General features: G+C 39.9%; 1 protein-coding gene across 4 annotated transcripts in view; it reads right to left on the bottom strand.

The window, feature by feature from the left end:
- Nucleotides 1-1,795: 1,795 nt before the first annotated feature.
- The window catches only part of cyth1a (cytohesin 1a), a 66,689-nt gene continuing 42,045 nt past the window's right edge, over nt 1,796-26,439 (bottom strand). For 3 of the 4 annotated variants that reach the window (XM_026917131.3, XM_026917130.3, XM_026917132.3), the window contains exons 2-13: nt 21,403-21,485; nt 17,917-17,981; nt 16,658-16,724; nt 16,455-16,573; nt 15,158-15,238; nt 14,831-14,943; nt 13,959-14,107; nt 12,606-12,718; nt 8,324-8,402; nt 7,333-7,401; nt 5,175-5,329; nt 1,796-3,557 (exon numbers count right to left, since the gene is read on the bottom strand). In XM_026917131.3, the coding sequence (XP_026772932.1) occupies nt 3,479-3,557; nt 5,175-5,329; nt 7,333-7,401; nt 8,324-8,402; nt 12,606-12,718; nt 13,959-14,107; nt 14,831-14,943; nt 15,158-15,238; nt 16,455-16,573; nt 16,658-16,724; nt 17,917-17,981; nt 21,403-21,485 (1,172 nt within the window). In that variant the 3' untranslated portion in view covers nt 1,796-3,478. The remainder of the gene's footprint in view (nt 3,558-5,174; nt 5,330-7,332; nt 7,402-8,323; nt 8,403-12,605; nt 12,719-13,958; nt 14,108-14,830; nt 14,944-15,157; nt 15,239-16,454; nt 16,574-16,657; nt 16,725-17,916; nt 17,982-21,402; nt 21,486-26,439) is intronic. The other variant, XM_026917129.3, reaches the window with a different exon arrangement.

Genomic DNA, 26,439 nt, shown 5'->3' with positions numbered 1-26,439 from the left:
CTTCTCTTATCCACATTACCAGTCAAAGATTTGGATACAGTAGATTAGATATTTATTTTTCATTGTCTTAAAGATATTTTGATAAAGCCTCGAAGACTTGAAATTTATTTCGGAGAAAAATGTAAATAGTGAAGGTTATGCCCATGTATAAATTTACTTCTGATCCCTGAACAAGTGGTTTTTATTTAGAATTTGGAAGAAGCAACTTGAAGCTTAGTCTATTTGGCAACTTTATGAAAAGCCTCCTGGGTGAAACTCCCAGTTGAGAAAATACTGAATTTATCTCGTAATTTTTAGTTTTGACTTTCTAATTCCAGATGTGTAATTTGATACAGTTAGTGTCCATCAAAAAAATGAAGAAAGCCATTCAATGAGCACGTGTGCCAGACTTTTGTCTGGGAATGTACATGGGCACAAATTGTTCCTGCTGTCCTGGACACACCCTTGGCAATTTGTTTTCTTCCAGTAAAATGCCCTGAGAACACTGGAAACAGCTGGCCCTCATGCAGAGTCACATTACAAAAGCAACACAAAGGCATTCTTCCAGGCATTCGCCCAATGCACCCAGTCAATTGAAACCTACGCCTTGGTTTTCTCGAAATCCTATTGCCTGTTTCACGCGTAAACAAAGCCGCAAAACAGCTCTATCCATCCTAGCCAAAGTGTAAAAGTAAGAATTAAGAATTTGGGTAATAATGTTTGTCTCCTTTATATCTAACAACTAGCAGGGATTTCAGAACCGGCGTAACAAAGCATCTCAAATAAACAGATAGCTGAGTTCAAACTGAATGTTTCTTCAGTGCCTCCTTCCTCCTTACCAGATGGAAAGGAGAAGGAAATATGTCATTTTTTTCCCTTTGTAGTGCATGAATGATATCTGAAATGGATCACAATTTCTGTTGAATTATATATTTCATTTTACACAGAAAGTGCTTTTGATAACCCATCCATTCATTCATTCATGATTGTCTGTTTTCCCTGGAAGAGAAACAAAGCTGACTGCAGAAGCACTGTGAAATTGGTAGTGAATTGAGTTAGATGTGAGGTAATTACATGTGGCTGACTGCTGCATTGTAAATCAACACCCATTCACATGAATCGGGCCGTCTGGAGGTGTAGAGATTCATCTTTTGTTCTTTATGTATGTATCACTGTGACTTGCAGTTACCTGAGTTTAATCGCTTTAATCACGATTATCAAGGTCTTCGCTTATCAGACACGCAACAAAAGAGTGCTGAATTACAACATCTCCTGGTTAGCAAAGATGTCATATCATGACTGTTTATTTGGGGTGAAGGTGGGCCGACAGGAAATGATGTCAAGATTAGAGGTTGGAGAACAGCCAAATGATTGTTCTTGGGAAACAGGATTGTGGCTTCTTTTTATTATTAAAGAGAATTGCCTTTCAAAGGGGCCTTTTCTTTGTGTGGTGCCACTCTGTGGTTGGGAATTAAACGAAATGGAAATTTATATGACACTGCCACCTAGTGATCGCCTTTTAACACTGTATAATGTTCATTTTCTTTTTTTTCATGAATTCATTTATGATCATTGACCTCTTTATACTGATCCATCCAGAACCTATCCCAGGAGCACTGAGTACAAGGCAGGAATACACCCTGGTTGTGATACCAGTCCATTGCAGTGCACCAAACACACACTCCACACTCCACACACTCCAAACACACCTACGCATGTTTTTGGGAGGTAGGAGGAAACGGAGAATCCAGAGAAATGTTATAAAATTCACCTCCTGAAATCATAATGCAAGTTTAGATGATTGCAGGACACAGCGTTTGGTGTTTAGATTTTATTTTGTAATTTTGTTTTTTACCAAAAATGGCTGAGCTCACACACATCTGTGAGGCCAAAGGTACATTTTCAAGAGGAACAAAAAAAAAAAAAAAAAAAGAAAGAAAAAAATGGAAAAAATGGCACTCAGCTAACAATGTATTTGCTACACACACATATTTATATAAAATGCAGAAAGATACTCACTATACACTGAAGTATATACATCCTTGATAAATAAACCAATACTGCTCAGATGTACGACTTTGCTCAAAGAATGGAAACTGCTAGCTTGGTAAAATTGTAAAGAAGGAAATAGAAAGGAAAGCGTGAAGTTAAAGCATGCGCTCTTGTCAGGGCAGGTAAAAAGGGGCTATTTCTAGAACAGTTCGGCCTTTTAGCATACAGGAAGCTGGAGGAGCCCACACACAGACAGACAGACAGACACACACACACACACACACACACAAAACCTACACCAGCATCCTTATCTTGACATACACCATACGGCCAAAAGTATGTGGACACCTTCACACCCATATGTGTTTGTTGAACATCCCATTCCAAATCTATGGGCATTCATTTGGAGCTGGAGCATTCAGATACAAGAGCAAGGGGACTGATGATGAGCGAGAAGGCCTGCCGGTTAGTCGGCATGCCCAGGGGGTACTGTCATGCCGGAACAGGTTTAGGCTCCTTAGTTCCAGTGAAGTGAGATCTTAATGATACAGCATACAAAGACGATTGTGTGCTTACAACTTTGTGGCAAGAGTTTGGGGATGAATCACATATGCGTGTGATGGTCATGTGTCCACCTGCTTTTGGCCTGAGAGTGTATGAGCAAATCTGCCTCCCATCCTACATTGTGTACACTAAACACCGCCTCTTCCAGTTCTCATGAAAGCCATGTGGTGCTTTACAGTGACATTTGTCAAATTGACGAGAGAAGAAAGAGAATATACAGAGGATATAGAAATGTAAAAAATACACTTATTGCCTGTACATAACGAAAAAAAGCATACAAGAAGGTCTTTCCTGTTTTGAAATCAAGGAGAGGCCTTTTTTTGGTAACCCACATTCTGTCAGACCTGCTGATTAAACGAGAACGTGTGTGTGTGTGTGTGTGTGTGTGTGTACGTTTAAGACATGTTTAAAAGAGAGAGCGAGCTAGATAGATAGATAGATAGATAGATAGAGGGAGAAAGAGAGACAGAGAGAGAAATGAAAGATCAAGGATCAGGATAGATAGAATCTAGATAAGAAAGAAACAGGGTAGAGAAAGTGTGCATTTTGGTTTAGCATTAGGACTGAGATTGATTCTTTGGGGATTTTCAAGAGAAGAGCCTGAAACAGAATGCCCTTCACACATGCACACACGTATCCACACACACACACACACACACACACACACACACAGACACTGAGGTGAAGGAGAGGTGAGGGACATTTAAACAGGAAGAGGAGCAGAGGCACAGTTCCTGCTGGGCACTAAAGAGCCTAATCCTGGCTTTTTTCAATCTCCAACGTCCTATTTAGTCCTCAAACCCCATTCTGTCCCAGTAAAGACACTACGTTATTGAAAGGGGGTAGGCAGTGGGAAGGAGACCAGTCTCATCCTCCCAGTCAAGGTGTCAGTTCTCTCCACTAGAGGGAGCACTCACACAGCCCTGAATCGCCCTGAGCAGGTTTAGTGCCTCTTCATAGAGGAGACTTTCTTCTTCCTGGCAGCCAGCATCTCGTAGAACGGGTCCCTGCTGATCGCCGCCCTGAGGGGGAGAAAACAGATAATATCACACACGGATCTAATTACCTACGAAGAAGAAACAATGGTTAGTACAGCACATACCTAGTTGAGAAATATTTGCTCCCAGGATGAAAAATGAGTTGCATTTACCAATAACAATGACTTATTTTACAATTTACCACAACCCTGGGAAATTCTTGAATCTGATTGGTCAGAAGATGTTGCTTAGTTTTGACAGCTGTAATTCAAACGACAGGTTTATCATTTATAGTAATGACTAATTCACAGGGACTTGCATGGCAGACACCCCACAAGAATAATATGAAAAAAATTCAAGCATTTTTTGCACAAATAAAAATGCTTAATCATTCTTTCTGTAAGATCACTTAAAAAAAAAATTTTTAGAAAGATTTTCCAGTGTCAGCGCTTTGTAGGCATCAACTGTAACCTTTAAAAAACATTTCGTTTTCTGGCACAAGAAGGTTTTCAGGGTAGAGAACCATGTCTGAGCAGAACACAACACTGACACTCCTACATTCCACCAGAACAAATACACAATGCATTGAGCAAAAAAAAACAAAACAACACCACAATGGAACAGTGAGATGCTTTGACTGACCAGATCTGAAATCCACAGAAAACGTGTGGGCTTCTCTGGAACAGCAAACGAAACACCAAAAACAGGCCCCATGAACACTAGCTGAATTGTGCAGCCAGTCAGTGGACTTACATAGACAGGAACTATCCTAAGACACTTTTTTTTTTAATATTTGGTGTTTTAGAGCTTTATCTCTCCCTTAATACAAGGTTCACACTGACACCCCAAAATCATATTTCTTTTTAAAAACTTTAAAACATTCCAACCAGTAATTTTTTTTTTTAAACTACCCGAGAGATGAAACTACAGATGTCAGATGCGAGTGTAAGGTCTGTGCAAGTACAAGTACTGAACATTTTTGTGGGGTGGGGCACATGTAATTATTTAACATAACAGCACATTGCATATAAAATATCCTCCTTTCATTTAAGCATTTTTACAGCACTTCAAGGGCTATTTTTCAGAAAGTACAGTATATAAATTTTAAAAAGTACTTTAATTCCATGAAGAACATTGTATGAAACAATGGTAACAAAGTAATAAAGTAACTAAGACTAGAATGATATGTGTATATATATATATATATATATATATATATATATATATGTATATGTATATATATGTGTATATATATATATGTGTATATATATATATATATGTGTGTGTGTGTGTATATATATATATATATACACACACACACAAGGTTATACCCGTCATACGAGAGATACATGGTACGTTTTCAGCTGAGTTTATTTTAAAACCCATCAATGGGTTTGTCCTGAAACTAATGATATAACAGTCTGGTGTGTTGTACAGGTGTACAGGTCATGTGTCATTTGTCAGATCAACAGAAAGGATTATCAGGAAGAATCATTAGTGACTCCTAGCACTCCAAACCACCACATATATAAACTGCTTTCTATATGCTTCTGAGCTTTTAACTGCATTCTTCTCAAATCCAGGTCATTGTGATGGACCTAAACTAACTTCATTAACCCTTTATTATCAGTAATAAACGTCCCGACTGATGTGTCCACTCACTTGATGCTGTTGATCCACTCGTCCTTCTCCTCAGTGGTGGGAGCGGAGATGCGGTAGAATGTGTGATTGCCCTCCACCACGCGCCCATCCGCCTCCGTCTTACACGCCTTAATCACCTGATCCTTATTGTCCGGTATGAAGAGCTCGAAGCAGTTCTGAGGAGCACAAATATAAATAATCAAATAATCAAAACTGTGTGTTTGTGAACACGTGAGGATGTCATGCACTTCATACTTGTACATAATGTGAAAATGTTCACTAGAGGGCAGAAAATAAGAAATGACTGAAAGCCTTACATTTCATTGTAGAAAGAAATTGAGAGACGAAAGTACTGAATGTGACTATACTGAGGATCAGTACTACTTACTTCCCTGTTCTACAGCACAGACACAGTGCAGTTAGGTGTTAAACATTTAATTATAGGAAACGGTTTGGGATTTTTCAGATCCTCTCCACAGAAAAATACAAGGCAAGTGTGGATACTGCATATCAAATGACAGTATATTATCTACCTTAATCACTTTCACTTACAAGACCTTACGCTGCTAGTAATACAAAATCTTATGTTATATATACAGTATATATAGTGAGTAAGCTCCAAAGGTCTCAGACCACTAGTGAAAATGTTTCTATTGTGCATTTGTTTCTAGTTTAATACAAACTTTTTCATTACAAGTTATTTTATCAGCAACAACTCCAGTATCTGGACTCCACAAGTTTGTGTAAAAACTGATTATCCGTGTCCCAGGATCTCTCAGGGTACAAGGAAGGCATGCATCAAGACTCCTCTCTGTTCTGGCACCTAGGTGGTGGAGAGAACTTCCCCTAGATGTCTGAACAGTCGAGTCACTGGCAGTTCTCAAACGACGTCTAAAGACCTACCTCTTCCTAAAGTAATTCAATTACCAAAAAAAAAAAAAAAGAGTAAAAAAAAACTAAAAAAAAAACCTTGTATTGTCTCAGCACTTATTACTATATTACCTCTCCAACAGAGTTTTTGGATTGATAGTATTCTTAGTTTGTGACCTAGAGAACCAGTATGTAAATGTAAATGTAAATGTAAATGTGTTAGATCAAGTCCATTGGAGTATCGTCCGAACATATGCTTCAATGGAAGACATAAGATGTAAGTAAATTCTGAACTTTTTGTAAAAAGGAGTTAACATGGACAGTATCAATATAGTGAATATTTCTTTACAAAATTCTAAAACTTTCTGTTCACTGCAAGTGCCAGTGCTCTTTTTCTTTTATTAACTGTCTATGAGATGGCTTGAGAGGCTGTGTGAGTGCTCCCTCTAGTGCACATCACTGACACAAGCACAGGGAGGATGAGACTTCATCACTTTCCTCTTGCTTTAAAAGTTTACATGCTTCCAGATGTGCAGATGTTTCCAGGCAGGTTTAAAGCGCAAAGGAATTAAGCATTTAACATCCTACCATGCTCTGCCACTTGTATAAAAAAATGCTGAGCAGGACCAGATGACCTCAATAGTGGTTCAGTGTGGCAAGGGGAAAATAGATCTATGTGTCAAAGAAGGTTGGAAATTGTGGTTGAATACGCACACTCAGTGACTGTAATGCTTTAGAGTGTGGGATAATGTGATACTGTGAGGGATAATGTAGTCGGGTTGAGTTCAGTGGTACAAAAAACCCACAGGTACTAAAGATATGGATATATATAGCATGCATATCGTGCCTACACTGGTAAGCAGCGCTCTTAACCCTCCTCTCCTTTTCGACAGCACACTCCAGGTACTTTGTGCTCATTATAGTGCTGGGTTTGCTCTCAGATTAAACGACTGTATTAGATGGAAAAGAAGTATTACTGTCTATGAGCACAGGAATTTGTAAAAGGTCTGTTTTTAATTGTTTAAGCTGCAAAATAACTTCTTTAGTATCATTAATATACCATGAATGATTTTAACTGCATTCTGATAATCATAGAGACAAGTAGTGAGACGATTAACCTAAAATACAACCAAGATTTACTTCATCTTTGACTTCTGTCTGTGTGCTTCTACAGGATATATAAACAGAAAATAGACATTTTATCACATTGTCTGCACCTATTTAAATTCAGGATCATGTCTTGAGCGACATGACAACTTTATTTAAAGACCAAAGCCAAGTTTAGTTAAAGACCAAGAATAAGCCTCACCGGCTTCTTGTCCTCCACTTCTCGGATGCTCAGGTTTTCCAAAGGAATGATTCCTCTGGGTTCTTTGTCCTGTGAGGAGAGGAGTCACTATTAACGCATGTGTAAGAAATCATGGTTCGTGTGGTAGCATAGAAGTGATTATGATGCCAGAATTAATGTGCAAGAATAGAATGTATCAGATGTAGGGTTTTTATCAGCAATTTTATGCACATTCTGTATTTGTGCTTAGGAAAAGAAAACAAAGCAAACAAAAAAACATTGCCTAAGCTTTCTGCTACACTGAGGAGAAAAAAGGTGCAATATTAATAAAGAAACCTTGGGATAAACAGAAGAAACCTTGGTGATGGAAACAGATATTCCAGATAACTTGACACATCATATGTCTATTTTTTTTATTTTATTTATGCTGTGTTGTGGCGCCCTCTTAAGGATATTTACAGAACACCGGTAGATAAAAACACATTTTCATTTGCTAACTTCTTGAAAACTTGGGCTAAAAAAAAACAGTGGTGCTGAAGGTCTTTTCCTTTATTGAATTCAATTTTATTTGCATTGCAATTTTAATAGACATTATCCAGAAATCCGGATGTAGGTGTAGATGTCTAATGAGTAAGCCAGAGGCGACAGTGGCAGGCTAGGAAATTAAAAAATTCTGAGGTCCTCAAGGTGTAGAATGTTGAATATATTAATATAACATTTTATTTAGCTGTCATAGAGCTTTGTCATTCATACACAGCATACAGTGTTTTTGAGAGAAAATTAATATACCTTTCCAGTACAAAACTAATTTGCCTTTACTTAACTTCCATGTGACTTATAATGTGTTTTTGTCTCTTTATGACTCTTTAGATCACATGACCTTTAAGCTGGTTAAAGACACATTATGTGACAGTTTGTTGGATGGTGTTTTTCATAAATAACAAATCCTATAGCACAGTAGCACAGATAAAGGAATTTTGAAATATGTATTCCCTGAGTTAAGTAAACTTACTGTAGTGTACTCAAAGTAGTAAAGGCAGTTGTCTGTGAGAATGAACCATCGTCTCTTCCAGGTTTTGACACGTCCACCTGTGAAACGGTAGGGGTGGGGGGTTAGTTTAATCACAGCACTGCGTAACAAGGGAACCTCAGAGCACCCAGCAGCTGAAGAGTGGAGCAGCAGGCAAGCAAGACAGACAGATGAGCAGGCAGACAATGAGAGCATTTCTATAAATATCTCCATTTCCCATCATCCCCCAAACACTACATTCCTTCCCAACCCTGTATTATGGCCCAACAGTCTCTGTAGAATCCATCCTTCAGTAACACCTTTAATTCTGGCTCACTCTAAGCTACTGACCTTATGGCAAAGCGAAGACTGGAATCTAGCACAGTTCAGTCATATCTGTATTTAAAAATACCTGATTCAACTCACTAATGCAACTGCATTATCAGATTTAAGAAGAGCAGGATATCACCGAACTGTCTTGGACTTCAGTACTTTCAGATGATGATAGAAGTTACTCCACCTTAGACACACATTGGAACTGCATTGACTGCTAAATGCTACACTATATTAGTTTTGAACTAAGGGTCCTTTAACTGAATTGCTAATCCTCGATCCACAGAGAAACCAAAAACTACATCTTTTGCTCCATGTGAATGGAGTCATTAACCTCCTGCGCATTTAAGCAACAAGTTATTCATAAAATCTAACAGCAGCAACCAGTTAGCATGCTCTTCCCACCCCTACTAGTCATTTATTATTGCCATCATAGACTTGATTTGTATATCCTGTTAAATGCAATCTGCGGATCAGCTGACACGACTCTGTCAATTCGAGTTAAAATGCAGACATTCGGCAGTCCAGGGGTCTAATAATCGACCCTGGGATAAGAAGTGGCCCAGCCTTACCTGAGAACAGTTACCGTGCAATAACGGAAAGAGATACTCATCACTATGATCACCAGACAAAAAAATACTGCTCGTTAATAATGACAACATCTGTAGATTTCTTTCTAGCTATCTGCTGGGGTTCAGGGCTTAACAACACAGGAACTCAGTGATCTGGAGCTAAGCTCTCAGCTGCTAGGAATAGAAGGTTCAGAAAAAAATGGGAGGGAAATCCTCCTCTACAGTATATATATAGATACACAGGCACCAATGATCAGCTATTCTTCATAAAGGAGAAGGAAAAGTACATACACAACTCTTTTTTCAGAATTATTTTTGCAAAAAATATATTCTTCAAACCCAAGTGCCTGCACTTTCTAAAGAAGCAATAACCAGTTTTTCAGTTTCTGAGCTTTGGATGGAAATGTCTAAACCAGCTACAAACAAACACACACAGACATTAAAGCATCAGGGAGCGCAGGTCCCAGAGCGAGCTGATTGGTTGATTGGGTTGATTAGGATTAAAAATCACTAAGAAGCACTAATGAGCACAGTCACTTGGCAGGGGGATCTGTTTAAGGGTTAAGGGGAGTGTCCTGGACTGTTTGGGATTGGAAAGCAACCCAAAGCGCTGCCTAGCTGATGGAGCCGAAGAGGGATACGGGGAATAGCAAACAATGTAGCTACATGGGCCACAGTAGAATATATGGGCTGCTAAAATATGCAAGGTACTGAAAAGTAACCAGCCTCCCCCAGACAACAATGCGCCGATGCTTTACATTCCTCTCGTGACAGTTGCCTACGTTTTTATCTGTGGTAGGGAACGACTGTTTATAGTTGCTATAACGTAAGTGATAACAGGAAGTTATTTGTCTTGTGGATGTATCACAACATTAAATGTAACTATACACTATTAAAAGCATTATTTTTAATGTATAAAATTGTAAATTATTAAAATAGAAACTGTATTAGTTGTAAAACTAATGGGTGTAAGAGGAATAAAACATTCCGAGACATGCTTTATTGGCATCCGGTCGTTGATTATTTTCCCATAACAGCACGTCTTGCCGTGTTTTATTCCTCACCTATATCAAGGACTAGTTTAAAGAAAGAAGCAATGTGGTCTGACAACAGAATGAGACAACTGCAAGCTTGAAGTCTGGAAAAATGTCTAGAAATAGGCTTAATAAACTTGTATTTATTTTATAATATGTGATAGATAAATTAATCAATATTTATGATGTCTTTTACTCAGATATCATTTTTGCTGTGCAGTTATTTATCGATATATCATATCACAGTAATGTTCAGAATTTTAATTAACGCAGTAAATTGTATAACTAACTATTGACACTTGCCCACCCTAAAACACAAACACACACACACTCACACACATACTCATACACTCTCTTGCATGCACGCACTCCCCAACTGCAACAGAGCAGGCCACGCACAAACACACGCACAAACACACGCACAAACACACGCAGACACACACCTCTGCTTCATTGACAGCATGGAGAACAGCAGCCCAAGCACTTTGATCCAGGTGCAGTATTTCCACTCAGTCCAGATAGAGCATGAACACCACTAACTATCCTGATCAGACCAATATTAAATGAAGTGCTAATGATAAAGTCATTCGTAATGCTGTATTCTGGGGAGCGTTTAGTTTTGATGGGTGTTTGCTGCTATTTATCCAGACTGTCGATTAACAGAAAATACTGCAGCTCCCAAAGTGTAAATAAACAAGACAAAAAAATTGAACACCACAGGAAACAGTGAGAACTCTTTACTACGGTGGTCACATGGAACCCAAACCGCAAGCACCCTGCAATCGACCGACAGAGAGAGAGAGAGAGAGACTGAGAGAGAGAGAGAGAGGGAGAGAGAGAGAGAGAGAGAGAGAGAGAGAGACGGGGGGGCACACGGACAATCCACCAGCTTGATGGAAAACAACAGAAAGCAAACAAAATTAGACCAAACTGATGATAAGGCTCAGCTAAAAAAAGGAGGAGTCCTAACACCAAACAGAGGAGAGAAAAAGAAAAGCATGGCGGACCACCAGAAGCACCCGAGAGCGAGGAGATGGACTAGTTTTTTTTAAGGAGAGAGGGGGGGAACAGGTGTACATACCTCCTGAGGGAAAAGATAACAGCCAAAATCATGGGAACAAACGAACACACGAGGAAGAAAAGAAAACAAAAAATCAAATTAAATCAAATTAAATGGTAAGAAATTATATCCACCGCATGCTGCTGATCAAAGGAAGTGCTTTTTTTTTTTTTTTTTTTCCAGAAAACTTTTTAAACAGCAAGCATGAGGGTACGAAAGCATAACAAATGAACCAGGGTAAATAAACAGCAAATCTGAATTGAGGAGAACTGTCCTGGGTGCATGACCTATTCTGACCACAACTGGGCGCTCTTATTCTACAAAAAAAAAAAAAGGCCACACTTTAGTGATACTGATATATTAGAAAAGGACAGCTGGCCCAATTGCGTTGCTTTTTTTTTTTTTCATCTCTGCACTCCTCATCACAGCGGCAGCATTCTGATCAACACCCCGGGAGATTGAAGGGATCTGTTTCTCTGGCCTGGGAGCAACTTAGACCCCGACAAAACAACAGCAAAACAGTGAATCAGTGTCCTGTGATTCACCTGAAATGGTTGTTTGGTGAGGGATCCGGAAGCAACCCAGCTTAAATCATTCGGACTGGGCAAGGGGTTAACCAGAGGAACAGGACAGAGAGGACCAGTGAGATGTGTTTTGCTGTATGTCAGCGTAAAGATGCTCACATATAGCAGAGCACAGCACTGGACTTCAACAGGGGTCACCAGAGGTACTGAGAATGTGTGTGTGTGTGTGTGTGTGTGTGTAAGGAGAGAGAAAGAGAGAGCACATGTCTGTATCTGTAAATACAATATACAAATGTATACAAGTCAACAGTTCTGCTTAGAGATAGCACTGAAGTGGTTCCAATATTATAGTTCATCAGGTCTCCCCATCAGGGCTGCAAATAAAATCTTCTGCTCAGACACCAGGCACTGAGCACCTGCTGATGGGTTTATGTCTAAATCTCTTTGGAAGATAATGCAAATATATGAATTATTAATAACTAGATGACCTCAAGGTCACATCAATTATGAATGTAGGGGCACGTGGTGGCCCTGTGTGGCCCCAGTACACACTTCGTAAGAATACACACTTGTAGAGAGAGAGTACAACACATTATTATCCAGGGATCCCAAATTCTGTTAACAAAAGTGTATCTGCAAAATTTTAGTCATTACTATTAATGATAGCATTTGTAGATGAATATTAACACTTCAAAATATAAGAACTTTTAAGAGTACTGAGTGATTCTTGAATGTTAATTCTAGCTCCTTGCATTTCACTCACCCAGTTTGAGCAGCCAGCCCTCCCGGTCAGGGTTGAAGAATGTGTGTGTGAGGTCGTTGCCGTCGTCCTCTGGGATTTTGAACGGCTCGTTCTTGATGCTCTCGTACAGGTTCTGAAGATGACCGAGCCGAAGAGGAAGCAAACGAAGAAGCAGATGGGAAAAGAACAGCGATTTTAGCAAAACAATACGAATTCAACATTACACTGTTGGTTCTTCAAGGGTTCTTTGAACAGTTATTCATGTGTATAGGATTAAAAACAAAATATTAGTGCTTCAGCCGGACAGGGACAGCGTTTCTTTAAATGGGCAGTGAATTTGAGATCGAACCGTGTATGCTTGTACACGGAGTAGAGATTGCTCGAAACAAACTGCAAAAACTCAAATCATTCTCGAATCAATCCCTAAACGAAGCTTCGAGTCATCATCGATTATGGCATTACAGGAAAAAACATCGATACAGAGTTTCACCTGAAAGTGCCCTACCTTCTCGACACACACTTCAAAGCTCTGGTCCTCAGCAGAACATCACTAAAACACACTAATGTGGTGTAGCCATAAGGGAGATAAAATCACTGCATGATCTGTACAATTAAATTGAGAAATGCAACACACTCGTGCGCATCGGGTCGACGACAGACAATCGTAGGCGTGGTCATTTAAACTTCATCATTAAAGGCATGATCTACCATCAAACAATCTTGCCATATTAATAACGCTGCCATTATATATCTTTATGAGAGCTCTTATAAAAAGCAGATCTACCCTTCTTTCTCTCTTCCTACAGTAGATCTCTAGTGCTTCATTGGCGGTCATCTCGGAATCCCTACATTCAGTTTGTAGCTAGCTGGATAGTAGCTTTGGGAAAAATGCATGATCCTGATTGGTTAATTCTGTTTCTCACCATAGCACCTGGGAAGGACGTGTTCATTTCATGCCATGGCCGGTTATATATGCGGAAGATTATTTATTTATTGAATTTTTATCAACATCTGTGTAGTGCAATTACTGCACAGAACAATGTTATTTCACATGTGTATAATCAGCTTCACTGCAAGCACACGTTATGATAATCATCCAAAATAAGCATGTGGATGAAGACACATGACAGAATAAACACCAGACGTTTTTAAGCTTCATTGCACCTTTGAGACTGTCAGGTCAAAATGACTTGAACACAATCCGTAATAATTTTTACAAAAATCTTATCTAATCTTTTAATGTTTATTAAAATTTACTTTTTAAAATCATACTACTAATACCTGTAATAATAATTATGTAATGTTGAAAGGAGTTTTTAAACGAAAAGTGGAGACATTGAGGGAGGAGGAAAGAAAAAAAAAGACAGACTGACTCGTAGCAGCTCCTCTGGTAGGTCTCCGCCGTCATTGATGCCTCTGTTCATGGAGATGAAGCGCTCCACAGTGGGCTTGTCTTTCACGTTGGGGTTGTGAAGGCTGGTGTTCAGCATGATGATGGCGAAGGAAAGGATGTAGCACGTGTCTGGAAGTACAAACGTGAAACGTCTCTTCATTAAAGTCACGGCTAAATGCGTTATCGAGTTACAGTTAGTGCTGTATAAAGGAATCAGTAATGAAAATCTACTTAACACAGTTTTAGAAATGTATTAATTTATAATGTATTTATAGAAGAGTAACGAAAGTCATGTTATATGAGATACTGGTGTGTGTGTGTGTGTGTGTGTCAAGCTGACACAGCGGCACTTTATCGTGTCTGCGCGTCTCAGCAGAACATGAGCACATGAATAATGTAGTTCAATCTGTCCCACAGTAAGACTGTCAGCCATGAACACGCTGACCCAATGAACACACCCACACACACACACACAGACGCACGCACACACACGCACGCACACACAAACATGAACATAACAACTCCCAACCACACACAAGAATCAGAATTACACAGGAAAAGCTCTGCAGAGGTGTGATCAGGTCTGAGATCCCCTGAGACTCAACAAAAAACGTCACGGGAAACTGTGCGGTTTTTACTTTCGGGGTGGGGGGTGGGGACTCGTGTGATAAAGAAAGGCCACATTCATTAACATGTGAGCATACCAGACACGACTGGTTGCTCATGTGTGACTTGTTAAATGTGTTCAATCATTCTTCTTCAGTAAATGGTTAGGCTTTAGTGACATCGTGCCTCAGTAGGCACACATACACCCAGACACACACACACACACACAGCCACACACTGACGTACCAGTGGACTGGAAGACTCCCGGGTTGCATTGGCAGTAGCGCTGGGCAAAAGCCTCCATCATCCTATCGATCTTCTGTGCCTCGCCTGGCAGTCTGAAGCTCCAAAGAAATTGCCTGCACACATCGTATCATTCCCAGCAGTCAGTTCAGTGTATTTCTAAAATAGTCACACTGACAGTATATAATCAGGAGAGTCACTAGTAAAATAAACTTCAAAATGAGGCAGGCATGTACAAGCATAATGTACTTTAATATGAGAAGTGTTTAATATTTGCTTATTTCCTGTATGTCTCAGCTTTCCAACAAAAGGGCAGGGAGTTTGCTTTACCTGAGCGCTTGAACAAGGTTCAGATCTGTGAACTCGTGCAACTCCACAAACGCGTGCAGCACCTGGATGTTGAACTCATCCCTGTAGACCAAAAAAATTCAGTGGACAGGAAATTAGCCTAGTATATATTAATACATAATACAGTGCAGTAGGACAGTAGTACATAACAGCCTGAATACTAGAGTCTGCACTCATGAGCGATTCTGGATTCTGGGGCGAGGCTCATGATCGCAGGTTTTTCTTGTATAAAAGAAGATTTCTGAATGTTTCCATATCAATAACCCTAATAACCCTTTCCCTGGCATAATGTGAAACTGAACCAACCACTAGTTTAAAACTGGTTTGACTCAGCTATTCATTTTTGACTTTTTTTTTTTTCATGTATCATTTCAGCAACATATAGACATATCCATGCAGGTCGAGGCCTTTACAAACGTAAGTGACTCAGATATATTAAATCAGTCTACCCTGTAGCTCAGCTAGTCACTACCATCACCACTCATTCATGTGTCATGACCTCAGAAGTGACTTCCTCTTGGGCTGTGAACAATTCTTACCTGACAAACAACAGCGCTCCTACAACGACACTACTGAAAATCTATTCAAAATACAACAACCAGCCACATCAAAAGCATGACGTCACATTTGACCTGCACTATACTCAGGCAGTGATATCCCCCAGGGGGATTGTGGGATACCACAACAGAGCTTTCTCTGACCCTTCTGCCTTTCTTTTCTTTCCACTGGTAAAACCAATCTCACAGATTAAGTAATGCAGACCTCCCATCTCATCATCCATCCTTCCCTGATAGATTAGCTATGAAATGGAGATACCACTGTGCTCTTTTCCCTACATCTCATTTGGACACACCCACACACTGTGGTCAGTAAAAGCAGCAGAGTCAGGAGAGACAGAGAGACAGAGAGAGAGGGGGAGAGAGAGAGAAATGGAGGAGAGGAAGTGATATACACAGACAGAAAGAGAGACAGAGAATAACAGAAGTCTACAGTCAATACAGAGTCACTGTGTGTTGGCTGAAAGGAGACGACTGGAAAATATGTGCCTATGGTTTATTATTAAAACCAACATTCTGAAGTCGTTTGTTCAGAAGGAAGCAGAGTAGTTACGAAGTCGTAAAAGCACTGACACCTGACAATATAGACCATACTCAGAAAAGTATATCATAATGTATTTATATCATAATATCGATATCATATCATCATATTGGCCAGCCCAAACAAAGAAATCTTCACAACTGAAAAAAAAAAACCACACATATAGTAGAAGCATACACACCTCTCTCCGAGGTAGTCCCCTATTGCTGTCTTATTCAGGCCCTCGCCCTTGTACAGGAACTGAGCGATGTCATCGCTGGTGTTCTTCAGAAGATCATTTTCAATCAGGAACTGAATCCCCTGGGAACCAAAGCGGAGTTCATCATCAATATACTGCATGCCCTGCCCACGTCAATAAAGCCTTTAATGGCTCTAATTAATCACCTTCTTAGGGTCCATGTTGAACTTCTTGCGGCCCATTGCCACCTGCTTGTTCCTCTGCATGTTTTTCCTGATGAAGACATTCAGAGTTGGACAAAAAAAAAACAAAAAACATAGGTTTACTATCAAGAGATGGTTTCAATTAATAAGCTGTCAAAGACTAATACAAAATCTTAACGATGCTGGACAAGATTACATAGACAGAATCATTTTTTCACTATAATTCTATATTGGAATATGTTGTCTTGTTTTTACACCATTTTTAATTGTCTTGTACAATGGAACTATATGTTTTCTGTACACGGGCATGCTAATTAAGGATGAGGTGAAGTGATGCCATTACTATCCCAAAGCTGTTTATTTTTCAATAACAGTACACCCTGTTGTGCTTTGCTAATTAACATCACATCATATATTTTAATAATTTAATAGTTACATTTAATGTTGTGGAATATCCACAAAACCGTTTGGTATTAACGCTATAAACGGTCACTTCCTCACCTCTCTTGAAGTTAGCAAGACAAAAAAACTTGTCATGATCCTGGGAAAGCAAAACAAAGCCCTCCATCCTGAAGAATTTATTGTGTCGGAAAATTTAAAGGAACAGCTTTACCTCTGACTGTTACAATGCCCTGACACTGGAGACTCCTTCTAAAAATGCTAAATAAAAATCTTCTCACACTATATCAATGATTATACACTTTTTTTTTTTTACATTTTCAAGTTTATGTGGAGTGCTTGCCACACAGGTCCCTGTGTAACCTGTTAATATAGAACAATAAGTTTTGTGCGAAGTCTATTTTCGTACAAATCAGCTACAAAATACTGGCTCCTCCAGACAGACACAGACCACTTGTAGAGCATTAGATGTAGAAAGATGCTCCATTAGCTAAAACACTCACATGCTTCTTTCTAACATGGCCCCCTAATGGATCCTAAATGTGCTCCAAATCCACTACGGTGCATGAAGAGCTCTTTAAAAAAAACCATGAGAGCTTTGTAAATGGTTGTTTTGTGATGTTAGAATCGCCCTGCACTCAGGCTCTCGTCTGGAGATCCCGATTGTCTGTTTGGTGTAAATTATTCAAGGGGTTCCCATCAAAAGAGGGAGTGAGCTGATGAAAGATTTACAGCGATATAGACTGTATGGGAATTTTGCACGAGAAAGTAGCTCTGGAACGGGTATGGACGCCGGCGCTCCCCGCTTAAGCTTTAAGGTTTAATGGCGTGGTTGGAGTCGGCAAGAAGGACTAATGTACTACCTCTCCTCAGTGGAGCCCAGGTTCTCGATCTCGCTGGTCACCTCGGCTATCTCATCCTTCAAACGCTGCGAGGAAGACAGGAAAGATGGTCAGTGTACAAGAAGAAGCATAAAGGCATTTTATAAAATTTAACCTTTTATTTAACAATTTAAACTTTAACATTTTATTATTTAAAATATTTTATTAAATCTAACATGATAAACTGTCAAGCTTGTGTGAGACAAAACACTATATTGTGATTTTTCATGTTATTTTTGTTCACCGTGTTGAATATAATGTCAGAAACAGAGAAATCTGAGAATTAAAATTACAGAATGAGAAAATGAAAATTACAGAAAAGGGGGACGGGATAAAAAGTAATAAACCAGTGATAATTTATTGAAACTCCCTCAGGCTTAATAGGAATACGAATCACAGAGCTGACACGAATCACGACTCGATTCATGTCATGATTCATTGTCGACTTGATTCAAAAGCAGCTTAGGTGAAGAATGATTTGATTCAATTCAATACACTAAACAGCAGTTTGATTCAGTGATGCTTTAAGGAATATTATAATGCATTAAAATGATGGTGGCGGCTCCAGGGTTCGATCCTGAGCCTGATCCTGAGTGTTCTTTCTGTGTCCGGGTTTCCTCTGGGCTCTCTGGTTTCCTCCCGTCTCCCAAACACGCGCCAGTAGGTGATTTGCATTTACATTTACATTTATGGCATTTGGCAGACGCCCTTATCCAGAGCGACTTACAATAGTGCTTTGAAGTCTATCAAAAATACATTCTGATATTGGCTCAGTAGGTCACAAACTAGGAATACCATCAGTCCAAAACTCTGTTGGGGAGGGTTTTTTTTTTTTGTTTGTTTTTTTTTTTGTTTTTTTTGTTTTTGTGAAAGTGCTAATTTAAGTATTTTATGAAGAGGTAAGTCTTTAGCCGTCGTTTGAAGACTGCCAGTGACTCAGCTGTTCGGACATCTAGGGGAAGTTCATTCCACCACCTTGGTGCCAGAACAGAGAAGAGTCTCGATGCATGCCTTCCTTGTACCCTGAGAGATGGAGGGACCAGTCGAGCGGTGCTAGAGGATCGGAGGGATCGTGGTGGCGCTCGAGGTGTGATAAGTGCTTTGAGATAAGTGGGTGCTGGTCCGTTTTTGGCTTTGTAGGCGAGCATCAGTGTTTTAAATCTGATGCGGGCAGCTACAGGAAGCCAGTGGAGGGAGCGCAGCAATGGGGTGGTGTGGGAAAATTTAGGAAGGTTGAAAACCAGTCGTGCAGCTGCATTCTGGATCAGTTGCAGAGGACGAATGGCGCTCAGAGGCAGACCTGCCAGGAGTGAGTTGCAGTAGTCCAGTCTCGAAATGACAAGGGACTGAACAAGCACCTGTGTGGCCTGTGAGGAAAGAAATGGACGAATTCTTCTGATGTTATAAAGGAGAAATTTGGCTCTGCTACATTGCCCAAATTGTGAATGAGAGTGCAAAAAAGGTGTGTGTGATGGCCTGCTATCCAGTACACCATCCAGAACGTATCTCTGCCATGCACCCAGTGTTCCTGGGATAGGCTCCGGATCTACCGGGACCCTGACCAGGATAAAGAAGGTATTGAAAATGAATAAATGAATGAATGAATGAATGAAGCCACTTACATGCTGTACAGCTAGTGAGGCTTGTAAAAGATGTGTGTTTAAACAATTCTGAATAATTTTGTTATATATCATTGATTCATTCCATTTCATCACTGATTCATTCCATTTTTCACACTATATTTTTGACCAATCCGTCTGATTCAACAGGAATTTTAATCAATGCACTGAGAACATGAATCAATCATTACATCATTTGCTTCTTCACTGTTCTACTTCTGCTGCTCCTGTGCTCTCCATCCCAGCCAAAGCAAGTCTGACTTAAATCTAATATTATCAGATGAAGCCCTTCTCTCCGTCCCAGGTCGGCTCCTTCAGATATAAATTACATTAAAGGGAGGACAAGTGACCAAGGGCTCCAGAATCATGGCCAAATTGGATTATTCTTTCTTGGGGCGACTTTTCTGAACTTAATCTCCTGCTACAGATCCGCTGTTAGTCTGGAGCCAGACCGTGTCTCGCATTTCAAAAAAAGACTGTGACAACACATTTATGTCTCACAATAAGTGGCATTTTCTCCATTTTTTTCACTTTCCATTCAGATATTCTCTTCTTTTCTTCTCCTCGGATTAAAATTCACTACAAGTCGGAAAGGAAATTGCTGCTTAATTCTGCTTCTTGTTTCCAAGACATTAGCGAGCACAACAAATTCCTCGGATGCTTGTGTCTGCAAACAAAAGCGATGTTTGTAATGCCAGACCTTGACCTGCAGCCGGGAGGAGGAGGAGGAGGAGGAGGAGGAGGAGGTTTTTGAGATGGGGACACAGAGAGAGTAACGGAAGGAAACAACCACAAACTTTTCTGCGATAGATGCAGAATGGGCTAACTGAGATGAATGTTAAGACAATTTAGTCTTCACTGGAATTACATTAAGATTGTGGAATGCAACTTCACATAATTGCGTCTTGGCTCATGTAATTAGTCCCCTGTACACTTCTCCTGGATTCCTCTTCCTGTTACACTGACTCACTTCCTTGGCATTTTGAAAGCTGCGTCTCTGCACTTTACTGTCATTATTGGCAAAGCCGGTGTTTGTTAGCACATCCGAGGCGCTACGTGTTATATTCTTCTGCTCGCAGTCAGCACTTACAACACCAACTGCAGCTGGTTAAACCTGAATGCATTTTTGACAGCCTTCAAGCGGCTGTCTGAAATTTTGCAAAATTCTGAAAAGCTAATTTGTCTGTTGGCGCTGTATTTTCGTTATCCCAGTGAGAAGCTAGCAGTTGTGTGTGCCGTGCCGACATTGCTAGCATAGTTACAATGGTGTTTTTTAATAGGAAAAAAAAAATCTTAAACAGAACAAGCACGGTGTGCAGATGAGGTAAGAGAGCTGGCCAGATTAAAGTGCTAAAAATTAAAGCAGACTAAAGTGCTGCTGCATCACTCCCTAGAGACGAATTCCCACTGGCGCCACTATCAACAGGTAGTCGAATGGCATTGTGGGTAACATAGGAAACCATTAACCAAAGTGATAAAACACTAACATGTTGATGAAAGAAGTTTAGGCTAAAAAGTCAACTCAGAATTTCAGTACAAAATAAATCTTTTCATTTTTTTGAGAACTCGTTGAGGAAATGTTTCATGAAGAAACAAGCTCTACGGTATACGTCTTAATATAGATGGAGAGAAGACCACACTTTTGGTATCAATCAGCTTGAAAAAAAACAAAAAACAAACCAGGACATTTCATGCTCATCAAATATAGATCATCTATACAGAACAAATACAGAAACTAGGCTGCCCTTTAATTTTCAGACCAACTGACCCATTTTGAAAAATGCTGCATTCCAATAAATGTGTTCAGAGACTAAAGGTCATTTTTTTAGTTTAGAGTGAGCTCTGGTACCTGAATGTCCTCCAGCAGCTCCTGCTTGCGTCGCCGGATGTTCTCCAGCTCCTGCTGCTCCTCGGGCGTGAGGTCGTCTGGCACTGGGTGGAGGGGGGGGAGAGAAGATCGTCATCAGCGCAAAAGCCAAACATACCATTAAGGCTTACTGAGACATAAACAGGTCAGCGATACTAACAGCAAATACAGCATCCTGGAATTCAAACTTGTTAATATTGATTTGTGGAAAAAAGGCTGCTTGTTGTCAGACACTTTGCTACTATTAGGTAACAGTTTCCATCTCTTTAGGTGAACTGGATTTTCAAATGCAACAAACTCTAGTGCTAGCATGTCTGGTCCTCATGAAGCTAACCACCTAGGCTTATTATTATGGGAAGAATTACATGAGTATTAACAGGGCACTGAAATGATTGCGAATGGCCAATGTCACTTGAGATATTTTGGCAAGAAAAAGTAAGCATTTTGAAACAGCAATTTTCAACGGAAAAGGTTATGCTGTTTTCATTTTTGAAGATTACACAACCCCAACAGAAAAATATAAAACAGTTCATTTCACTCGTAATGGGAAAAAGATGGTGCACTTCGCTGAGGCATTCACACAAGGCCAGCAGCTTGTTTGTTTTTCGCCAGATTAGGCAAGATCTCCAGCAATTGGGCTACTTTTAACCACCTTGAACGGAAAACAACAGAGGCCTTGGGCTACAGGGGTGGAAAAATCACTAGCCTGGGCGGTAGGAACAATCAGATTGTGTGTCTGGGATATCAGTTTTTCATTCACAGTTGTCTGGCCATTCAGGGGGAGGTTGATATAATGGTCACCAGTGTTTGGTGTTTACTCCCTACTGACTTTCACAAAAAAAAAAAATTGATTTGATGTTTAAACACGCTCCAGTTGTTTCATATATCTCTCGTTGGAGCGAAGCACCTTCTATGGAGTGCGCTACTATTTTTTTTAACCAAATCCCACCAACTGCTGACCTGTGCACTAAAAACAATCAACTATATATTAATTAGTTTGAACAATATTTCCAGAATAAGTGCTAGTACAACACAGTCTTCTCACATTTAAGCACTTCATCAAGCGAAAATAAAGATGCTATCAAGACTGAAATAATGTCTTTATGTGCAACAAGAAAACACCCATCGTGTTTCTGCCATTTTGTTGAGGCTGCAAAGACGATGCCTCAGAGACGTTATTTACAAAACATCGCACCTACCAGGGATTCAGTTGCTCTCCTATTTCGTATAGTCTGTATTAATGCGCATAATTAGTCATACCTTTAACTTAAATTACATTAACCTACATCACTGTAGGCCAGCTTTAAGTGGTTAGTAACTTTCATTTTCATGCATGTGTATACTACGTCACATTTTTAGGAAGTACCTGATTTCCACCGGCCTTGTGTAAACATTTTACTGTAGTGGATACTGAATAGTTAGGATTTAGGCAGCTCTGTCACCATTTCCAAAGGCTACGCATACCAACAACAGAGCAAATAAAATTGAAAACTACATTAATACAGATGCTAAGACGCTGTATTGCCACTAAGACGACTAACATATTGTTTAATCATCACAACAGACACTTGTGCGATGAAACGCAGGGTGAATGCAGCCCTGTTAAACGTGAGAATATCTCTCTCAGCTCCTATTTTCTATGAGTTTGCCCTTTCAGTGGCCCTCGCAGGCTAACTGTCCACCATGACCCCACTTCCTCCCTTCATAGTTACCAAAAGGTCAGAGGTGCGTCCAGGCTCTCAGGTCATGCTGAAGTATGCATGAGGAAGTAACTGGTTAAGCAACGATGAGAGTTGTGGGGGTGGGTCAGAAACACTGAGGCTGGCTTCTTGTACTGTTTCTGACTATGAAGAAGATCTCCTTAATGCATTCATTCCCTAATATTTTATCTCTTACTCTCTGTCTCCCACAGGGAAGTTCTCTCACCCACCCACCCACTCACACAAAACTTCTCTGCTACTCATAAGTCATTGAGTAATAAGTTGCCTCGTTCCCACAGCTCCTGTACAGCTGGAAATGCCTGTATGATGGACTGGAAAGTGAGAAGAATGCGAATTTCTGATAGCCATATTGCACTCATGAGGCATATCTCTAGTATTTAAAACTAAAAATGTTATATATACATATTTTTGTCTTGTAACTTAATTTGAATTGCTTAATTATTTTTCCAAATTCATATAATACCATTCAGAAATCCCCTTTTCCTGTTTAGCCTGAGTCATCCTTTCAAGAATTCTCACGTACTCCTTTTCTCACTGTGTGGTTACAAAATGCACTTAAGATGTTAAAAATATTTTTGAGCCTGAATCATACTCTCAGACATCCATTTTGTCACTTGGGGGTGGTTTATAATTGTGGCTCTTGGATTCTTTGCAAAAAGGGGTGAAAGAGTGTGGTGAAAAGTTGCTGTTCTTCATAAAACAAGGAAACCCGACATCAATTAATTCATCTGACATGCAGTGAAATCCTTCTGAAATATCCAAATGGCTAACTACATTAAACTAATACAAGGGGAAATGCTAGCAAGAAAATAATAGTACAGGAGAATTGTAAGCAAGCGCAGGCCTCGAGCAGTGAATGTACTCATTTGCACCATGGCTATCCAGAACAATGGCACAATGTTCTCTGCACAGTGAAACAGATGGAGTTATTATGCTCTCTGATCAGCTGATCGCGGCTCTCACCTGCTCCCCCTGCCAGACTCAATCAACATGGACTGTTCCAGAGCTGCCTTTCCAACTCCTACGCTCATCACAGCACTCAAAATGTTCCTTTTTCCTCAGACTGCTGAAATCCTACAGTGCTCCAACTGCAAAGTGTGTAGCCTTTCGTTGGCCAAGCTTTTTCAGAAGTACATGTATTACAGGTCAGTGACAAAGAGAGAAAGAAACGTTACGAGTAAGACAGATCCTTTCGATTCTAGAGTTACCATATTAAGCCTCTGCTTTATCCCAAGACCAAACACACATAGCCTCATGGAACATCTTAATGATGTTCCATTATTGGCCAATACGGTTTACAGCTGCAGATGAGGTTGCCTTTGGAAAACAGGAAGTATTTTCTCCTCTCCATGGAAAGAGTGAGGTCATACTGGGGCGTGCACACCTTCTCAAACCACCACAAGTCCGCCCACAGCATTTTTTAGACGCTATAGTGGCGGGGATGGACCACAGGCTGGGGCTCAGATGAAGAGAGATGTCCTGTGGCTGGGCCCCTGGGGATGCCCCTCTGGCACTTTGAGATATTCATGGACCTCTAAGAAATGGCACCCTTTTAATTTTTTAGGTCAGGCACTAGAGCTGCATACTGGATCAAAAAAGGACTTGAGAGTGAGAAGATAATTTGTGCCCCAAATTAAGTAATTAGGTGACTGGTGACCAACAGGTTTCCTGAAAGTTAACTTTATCTACTTGAAAATTTTGCGTCAAGGATTCAAGTCTATGTTTGTCTACAAGTGGACAAATTTGTAGCCCAGGACATGTAGATTTCATGACTGGGAGATTAGTTTGTTATTTGTAGTTACCCGTTGGACTAGTAGGTTTAACCAGAAAAAGAAAGTAAACGGTATAAAAGGTGTCATCTGGTCCATTTACGCTTAACACGCTTCATGGTGTTGTGACAAACCTCAATGCTGTAGCTATAGCACATGCTTCTGAATCCCACCGCTTGCTGCACTACACACATCAGCTCTTTGTCTTTGACTAATTCTGCCATCTAATGACTAATGACAGACTTTTCAGAATCAGGAACACGTAGGTATTTTTATGTAGGATGCGACAAGAGAACACAAAGGTCACAAAATCATGAAGGTGTGCTATATCAAAAACTTTATCTGGAGAGGATAAGCACTATGGCTACGCAGTCACCCTCTCCCTGGGAATTCAGCTCGTTTCCATTAGTCTTTATTAATGCACTTAACTAGCTCACTACCTCTCCATATGTTATTTTACATTACGTTATTAGCTACCCTTTTTTTTTAGCATAATCAATTAGGTTTCCAGGCAACCAAAACAGGGGCCTGAGCAGCACATTGGAGGTTTCACTTGTCCAGTGTGCTAGCTGATGAATTTATAATTTGTCCATCCCTGTGTATGCTGCACTGATTGACCGGAAAAAGTTTAGATATTATTTTTGTCAGAAATGTGGAACGCAGTTACATTTTCAGTTATTGCCCTCGAAATTATGATTTTGTGCATTAGTTCTAGTTATGAACGTCTATCATGTTTTGATGGAAATCCCCCAAAACTAGAACACATTTTATCTTCTAGTCTTCTTTCTGTTTCAGTGTGCTACATCGACAGATATCAAACATTATGTTGCTGAGCACAAAGAACAAAGCTTCGTATAGAACAGCAGATATCATCTGTGGTTACAGTGATGAACCTAAAAACCAACATTTTTATTAACCAGTCAGTGCATTTTTGATGCGTTTTTCAAACCTTGCATGTATGGGTGATCTCAAACTCACATTGTCTTACTGACCACAAATACAACAATTAGCTTTCTTTGTACCGTTCCACAGAAGAACGACGCTGAAACAGACCTGAAACTACTGTGGGACTGCCCACATATTCTCATTTCAAGCATCAAATTGTCAAAGCACAGGGTTTTTCCAAAAAAAAATTACACATACACCACAAAGTGCAAAATGTCTGTAGGCTGGGTAGCAAGTAAGCACATCCTTCCTGTTAGGCTTTTGTCTAAGGGTGAGCAATATATCCAAAATTTTACAGTCATGATACAAAGCATGAGGCTCTGGATGGTAATAGTAGACATCACGACATCATGATGTCATGATGACATCATGTTAAAAATAAACCTAAAAAGTAATGTTGTACTAACTTAAGGTGGCCCACATGAACAGCTCTGAATTTATTTCAAGATAAATCATGTAATGTGTATTTAAACAAACCAGAGAACAAAGGAACTATTCAATAGGTTCTGTGCCACAAACCAGCCTCATTGACTTACAGATCATGGTTTTCAGCTCAGTACCACATTTCTTATAACTGAGGAAAA

This window comes from Pangasianodon hypophthalmus, chromosome 13 (genome assembly GCF_027358585.1).
Source record: "Pangasianodon hypophthalmus isolate fPanHyp1 chromosome 13, fPanHyp1.pri, whole genome shotgun sequence".
Classification (NCBI taxonomy): Eukaryota; Metazoa; Chordata; class Actinopteri; order Siluriformes; family Pangasiidae; genus Pangasianodon; species Pangasianodon hypophthalmus.
Note: the sequence above shows the minus strand (reverse complement) of the source record. Positions and strands in the feature narration are given on the sequence as shown.